This window comes from Atta colombica, unplaced genomic scaffold (genome assembly GCF_001594045.1).
Source record: "Atta colombica isolate Treedump-2 unplaced genomic scaffold, Acol1.0 scaffold12, whole genome shotgun sequence".
NCBI classification, from domain to species: domain Eukaryota; kingdom Metazoa; phylum Arthropoda; class Insecta; order Hymenoptera; family Formicidae; genus Atta; species Atta colombica.
Window position 1 is genome coordinate 5,424,861 of NW_017259206.1, and position 7,464 is coordinate 5,432,324.

The 7,464-nt window shown below is 33.6% G+C and overlaps 3 protein-coding genes across 4 annotated transcripts in view; 1 reads left to right on the plus strand and 2 right to left on the minus strand.

The window, feature by feature from the left end:
- LOC108694482 (uncharacterized protein DDB_G0283697) overlaps positions 1–2,249 on the minus strand; it is a 6,739-nt gene extending 4,490 nt beyond the window's left edge. The window contains exon 1 of one of the 2 annotated variants that reach the window (XM_018204024.1): positions 2,071–2,249. The gene's annotated coding sequence lies outside the window, so the exon portion shown is untranslated. Of the gene's footprint in view, positions 1–1,851; positions 1,923–2,070 lie in introns of those variants that run through there. The other variant, XM_018204023.1, reaches the window with a different exon arrangement.
- On the minus strand, positions 503–1,859 carry LOC108694483 (phosphatidate cytidylyltransferase, mitochondrial). The gene has a single exon (XM_018204026.1). The coding sequence runs from the start codon at positions 1,690–1,692 to the stop codon at positions 595–597; it is 1,098 nt and encodes a 365-aa protein (XP_018059515.1). The 5' UTR covers positions 1,693–1,859; the 3' UTR covers positions 503–594.
- An 836-nt stretch (positions 2,250–3,085) lies between the features above and the next one.
- Positions 3,086–5,933, plus strand: LOC108694339 (COP9 signalosome complex subunit 6). The gene is made up of 5 exons (XM_018203763.1): positions 3,086–3,517; positions 4,615–4,898; positions 5,020–5,185; positions 5,276–5,469; positions 5,580–5,933. The coding sequence occupies exons 1-5, from the start codon at positions 3,298–3,300 to the stop codon at positions 5,718–5,720; spliced, it is 1,005 nt and encodes a 334-aa protein (XP_018059252.1). The 5' UTR covers positions 3,086–3,297; the 3' UTR covers positions 5,721–5,933.
- The last annotated feature ends 1,531 nt before the right edge of the window (positions 5,934–7,464 follow it).

Below are 7,464 nucleotides of genomic sequence, written 5' to 3' on the forward strand. Positions count from 1 at the left end.
TTAATTCATATTTCATGTAAATATGTACTAGAATAAAGTATAAAATATCTCGTAAACTATTGGTTTTTTTATTTCTCTATCTTAATACTTTTATATGTAAAATAATTAGAAATCATATTAGGTAAAAAAATTATATAATTCTATTTCAAAAAGATGACCTTCATATATTTTTGGCGCTTCTACAAAATCGTTTCACTTTTATCTGAAACATTTTTTCGTATCTTATATATTTTTCGAGATATTTGCAATTAAAATGGTGTATAATACTCTGTATAATACGTGTATATTATACTATATGTAAGTTATTTTGGATTGTCGGTAATATATAATAAGCAATTTTGACAAAGTTTCAATTTATTTCAATGGAACAATTATTTTGAAGAAAAAAAAAATAGCTGTCGTTTTACAAGCGTATACCACAAATTGAAGGTATCAAATAATACCTATAAATAAAATATTACATTGTTGAGTATAACTATTCATTTTATTTGTGATACAGGCTTCGTATAAGAATTTACAAATGTAATAATGTATGTATATATATGTATATATACATATAATTTGGATTAGCTTTATCTAAAAGAATACTGGTAACTACTCGACGCGTTTCTCAACGTTCTTAGGCTTTGTCTTCTTTATAACAGTTTCAACAATTTTATTGATTTTATTCGGATCAGGTTTAGATAACGGATTGGACTGTAACATCTTAATTATCTTGGAGCCGCTGTACTTAACGGATTTTATAAGCCCCGCGGTTACGATTCCCTTTAGACTTTGCGTTACACTAGACCTCCAAACGATCTCTTTCAAACATTGATCCAACAAATCACAACATTCAGGATCATGTGCGATCGCACGCAAGCAATCTTCCGTGTCTTTCGATCTTGGCCCATGTGACCACATCCTGACTAGTTTAATCTGGGGTGTTCTAGGTAAATGATTCAAATGATGGATTTTAGTCGCGGGGCTGGTGTCTTGATTACACATGACAGCCATGTCATTTGATTTTGGAATATCTACGTAATTGTCAAAATGTTTCAAGATCGGTTCGTACAACTGCTTGAAATGAAGCAATTGTGGCAACACAATGTTGCTGATCTTATCTTTATTTTCACCGAAAATCATTCGAAAATCGCCGTGATAAGATAAACTAGTGACCCTTTTGAAAAAGTCAATCTCTGTAAAATGTTCAGGTAGTAACAACAGAGCTGCATGCACAGCCGAATGTAAATTCTGCACTAGTGCCATACGCAGTTGAGAATTCTCATCCGGTTCCATCAGTACCTTAACCGGTTTATGCAATCTCCCAGCTAAGTACAGGTTGTTCCAGTCTAACAAATCTTCCACCAACGAAACCTCGGATATCACGCCATACTTAATAAGCTGGTCTTGGTTTGTTCTCACCAACGTATTGTAAAATATTTTAGCGCCTGATCCTTCTTGAACATTAGTGATCGCTTTAGGACCGAGATATCTTAATGGTTGAGCATAATGCTTGAGATTTTTCGCCAAATTCTCTGCGTGCCATTTGTTAGCATTGCGTACAACGAATATGAGATCCAGCATGTTATTTCCATCATTGTTAATTTGTTTGAACGCACCTGATCCATAAGCAAAACAAAATTTCATATTCCTGGGAAACTCCTCAAGTAAATATTTCAGTTGGGGCATTTTGATAATTTTATCCATCATTCTGGATTATCCAAAGATCCAATACAATAGGTATTTTCCAGCGTGTTAATAATACCTATAATTTCAGGAAGCCTCTTACACTGTCCTGTCTAATTTTAACGAAGAAAAGCTAAAGGATACACTCTATGATCATGACGCAGCCAACATTGCAGTTCGCACCAAGAAGGTTGATGTTTTACGCCGTGGCGATCATCGAGATTCGAGGATGAAACGTCGAAGGTGACAGACAATTATCGAGTCGTAATGTCTCTCGTCCTAGGTGCCAACGATAAATGCCTGAGAAATTGCCAAATCGGTCAACCGCGCGTTTTCCCAATACATTCGTCCATCTAACCTAGAAACGCAACTCATAAATAGTTCGCTTTCGAGTCTACTTACTCATTGAAGAGGTGGGACTGTTCCTTTCTCGGAAAGAGACTAATGAAACGATTCCAAAAGGATCACCAAGGAAAAACCCAGCTCAGATCGTTTTCAATTCAACCAGATCTTTTCGCGATATCAAACCAATATGTACACCCGCGTGAATACCAGACTCAAGTTCATGTATATATGCTATAAAAGAATCGTGACTTACACCCTCGTATTCGTGGCGAGTTGTCGCGTCGCCTTCTCGTCACGATCGGATATGACGCGAGAATTTCACTTGCTAAAACGCAAATAGAAAGAACTCGCCATTATATATAAACTCGAAAGTTCCGTGACGAAGCGAATCGGTCCCCTTTGCCCTTTAAACGTGACGCCGCGACCCGGGAATTCGGCGACAACGCTGAACATAGCAAACGTAGCTAACATAGGTCGCTGCACGAAGTCGCGAAGTCTGTTCTCGTTATTTGTATGCAATTTAGTAGAATTTAATAGAATTTCTATCAAAAGAAGATTTTTTTTTTCTCTTTATCGGAAGATCTTTTGGGGGGGGGAGGGGTGCAAAAAGTTTAGAAGAATTTCCGAGTGACTTTTGGAGAAGAAAATGTAAAAAAGCTCAAATTATAGCTAAAATGTATTGAGAAAATCGCATATAAAAGATAACTTTCGAACAGACTTTGGTGTGCTCTCGAGCATATATTTCCAACAACCAATGAGAACATAATACTTATGCTGCCATGTTGCCGCGGTTATTTGAATTCGGAGTTACATCAAGGTTTTCATGCCGATGCTCGACGTTCATTTTTGACATCATAATAAGTCATATGAAAAAATTTGACAAATATCAAGCGTCGATTTTGATCACTTGATTATTTTGACGCTGAAAATGAGTGCATGAAAAGGCACCTTAAGAATATAATATGCTTTTGAAATGTTTGCACAAGATGGTTGATATATCTCGAGATATCGATCTTTCTCGACGCGACTTCTCTTTCTCGATGAGAAAGGATCGACGCGATGGCCGCAGATGGCCGTCCGCATTGGATCGCTTCGGCCCTGATTTGATCATTGTACGACAGATATCTCAGTGATTTCAGGGGATTCGCGTTGATTAATTCCAATTAGTTTCTACAGAATTGTCGTCCGCTCCTCTTTGTCTCTCTTTCTTTTTGTCTGGAATCTCCGCACTGGTTTTCACGGATCAAGCAAAGTCAGAGAAGACGTAAACGACCGGGAAACGCCATGGAGGTCGACGTGCCTGAAGAAAATACAAATGAACAAACGGCGATGGAAATCGATGAGGATACCTTCGATAGGACACCGAGGATGTCCGGAAGTGTCAAAGTCATGGCCTCTTCGGGCACCATCGGCTCCGTATCCATCAGCTTGCATCCGTTGGTGATCATGAATGTCAGTGAGCACTGGACCAGGCTCAGGGCTCAGGAGGGCAGTGACCAGTTGGGTAAGATTTCTTTTAATAATTAATAGCAAGTCCAATAGTAGATGCAAATATTAGCATACATTGTTACTTAAGGTCCCTATTCTATAACTCTCAACGATAATATCAATGTTGTTATATCAACCTTCTAATAAGAAACAGAGAGTAAGACACAGTGTAAGAGACAGTGACAGAGAGATATAATATAAGACTGAATTATTATGTCCTTGTTGTTTGCTAAAGTTAAACAAAGATGAAATGATCATTGAGTTGCATCTCTTGCTAGAAAGCACCAATAATTATTATACAGCTTTTTTTATCTCTTATAATAAAATTATACTACAATGTAATAATATTGTTATTGGTGTTAAGAGTTACAAAATAGGGGCCTAATTATATGCTAAAAATTTTGGTATTATATAGATATTAACTTATATATGATAATATATATTTATATTCATACTTTTCTTACTTTTGTAAATAGATGTGTATCTAACATAAAAGAAATTGAGCTAAGAAGGGCTAAGTCAAACAAACAAATTTTAAATGTAATATGATACAATTGACGTTAAATAAAACATAAAAGTAAAAACAAAGATAAAAATATGTTTACATAGAACTAAATTTCGATTCTAATTGGATCCTTTTCAAAGTTATAAAACTAATATAAATATAAAACAGTTGATTAAATTAGACTAATAAAAGAATACTTATAGAGATACAATGATTAAAAAATGATTAAAAGTTTTTACTTTTATGTTTTATTTAATGTCAATCAATGTGTCATATTACGTACATTAAAATTTGTTTGGCTCATAGCCCTTCTTAGCACAATTTCTTTTATTTGAATTATTTGAGCCATATTTTATTACAGTGTACCTAGCATGTTTTTATATTATAATATATATACTATAAAATCTCAGAAATAAATGAACATACTTATGGATGAAAGTGAGATATATGAATACAGATCAATATAAATTCTGAAATGATTTTGAGATATTAATATGCAGTTAAAGTATTTCTAGAGGTCATAGTCATAAATTTGATAAATTTTATTAATAATTCTATGAATTATTAGTACTGTTTCTAATGTAGTACTGTTTCTAAAATACTTTCAGTGTATGGTGCTCTGATTGGTAAGCAGAAAGGTCGTAACATAGAAATTATGAATTCTTTTGAGCTGCTGTTCACTTGCATCGGCGATGATGTCATAATCGATAGGGAATATTATACCACAAAGGAGGAGCAATTTAAACAAGTTTTCAGTGAAATGGACTTTTTGGGCTGGTATACAACCGGTGATATGCCTACCGAGAAAGACATTCGAGTGCACAAGCAACTTTGTGAAATTAATGAAAGTCCTGTGTTATTGAAACTGGATCCAAGACCAAAAAACACAGAGGTGAGAAAATATATAAATGAGTGTATTTATTTTTATTGAAATATGTTTCTATGAGAAAATATCTTTCTTTTTTTTTATTAGTTTTTAAATACATGAAAGTATTTAAGAATGATTGTTGCAGCACTTATCTGTCTCTATGTATGAATCGGTGATCGATTTAGTTAATGGTGAGGCTACCATGTTATTTGTTCCATTAACTTACACATTAGCTACAGAGGAAGCTGAGAGAATTGGAGTCGATCACGTACAAAGGATGTGTAACAACGATCAAGGCGAATGCTCAGTAGGTGAGTAATACAACAATGCAATTAAGATAACTTTTATACTGCGATAAACTGTCAAAATCAACAGTAAATAATTCAAATATTTAACTTCAGTGGCTGAACACTTAACGGCACAACACAGTGCCATAAAAATGTTGCATGCGAGGGTGAAACTTGTTCTAAGATATGTGCAAGCTGTACAGAATGGAGAATTAAAAGGAAATCATGAGGTTCTTCGAGCAGCATGTTCTTTGAGTCATCGACTGCCTGTTCTGAACAATCCGAAATTTAAGGCTGACTTTTACAACGTTAGTATATGCTTATATAATTATTAATATATGCATTTAAAAGAATACACTATAAAAATATAATTTTATTAATTAGTTGTTTTAATCTAATTTATTTTTTATGTTAACAGCAATGCAATGATTTTGGCTTGATGACGTATCTCGGTATTATAACTAAAGGCTGTAATAATATAAATCAATTTGTAAACAAATTTAATATCCTGTACGATAGACAAGGCGTGGGACGACGTCTACGAAGTCTTTTCTTCTGATATGTAAATAGATTCTATTGTTTTTATACATGTCTTTTTTTACTTCTTAGATAACTAAGTATCGAACTCAGGATTAAAGTTTAAACAGCCAACTTAATCGAGGGATAGTACTTCTAGAGGTACGTTGTATCGAATATAAATAAAGTAAAGAAGTTACATAGCAGTCTTTTTGAAATAAAATGTAATAGCAAATGATAGAGAGTAAGAATCACCCGAAACATACATTATATCGTTAATATCATTCAGAAGTAATATTTATTAAATGCTGTCTTGTATAAATGGTATGTTTTAACACATTTCAATTAACAATAACGTGTGATATTAATAAAAACTGTGATGCGTTTCAAGAGATTTTTTTGCTTTACGTTAATATCGATTTAATATTTAGTCAAATTATATTATAAAAAATGAAATAAAATTTATATTGCAAATTAGGTATATATATATTGAAGTAATAATAAATCTCTAATAGATGCAAAATTATATCTTGTGATACGAAGAAATATGCCTAGTTTAGGCTCCGAATGAACAGTCATAAATCGTATATTAATCGATAGAAGGCATTCACCAAGTACGAAATAAAAAATTTTAATTGCCAAATTGAACTCTGATTAACGTACGGACCTTATCCCTCTTCAGTGTGTTACTTCTTCCTTATCGGAACTCTCTAAAATTAAAAAACATTATTAATGCTCTTACTGGCACATGGATGTCAAAGTATAAGAGCATCCCAGATATCATGACTGTTATATACAACTGTATGATATTCATTTTATAAGGCCAATATTCTGCATTGGCTTTAGCTCCTTCATCATTCTGCCGTGCAGTAACGAGTATGATTCATGTACCTGAGCCTATATTCTGTAACTGTTTTACACGCCTACCGACAGTTGTCGGTGTCGTTGTGCAACTTTTTCACCATATAAAATATCTACACAACGACACCGACAACTGTCGGTAGGCGTGTAAAACAGTTACAGAATGACCCTTGGATTGTATTCGGACTTTGACGAGGATAACGTTATGATTGCTTAATTAGCAAAATTTGTCACCTCAAACATTACAACTTATCTGTATAAAATATTGCCCGATAATAACCACATGCTAAATCATTTTTTATCAGTACTGAAAACCCTTCTATTTTATATGCATAGACAAATACGGTTTAGGTTTTATTCTTGGACTAATCAACATAACATATTTGATTTGTCGATCCAACATAAGTTATGCAGTCTTCTCTGAATGCTCAGCGTCTGATATGATAGAAAATGTAGTGAATAGTAACGACATTTTGAAAATCAGTCATTAAATGGGGAATTGATTTGATATATCATATTAGGTATGGGAAAAAGTTCGTGGCGTTACATCTAACGGGAAAAACGCCATGAACTTTTTCTCACACCTAATATTAATGAAGATTACCGCCATCATCGCGAAAAAACTCTGCTCTGAACGCAGAGAAAACAGACCAGTAGACCAGTGATACATAGTACAATACATATTTATAATTGTGAACTTTGGACAGCTCTAGCATTTAAGGGAGTTATTTACAAGGTTGTGCATATAGAATTTTTTGATTCTTTTTTGATGCCATATAATTCTAGCTATGTCTCAATACTGTTCACCCGAGTCTCAATTTCCATAAGAAAAACTGGGCATAGTTCTTTATTAATATGTACTTTATGTATAAATATATATATGTGTATGTATGTGTATGTATATATATATATATATATGTGTATGT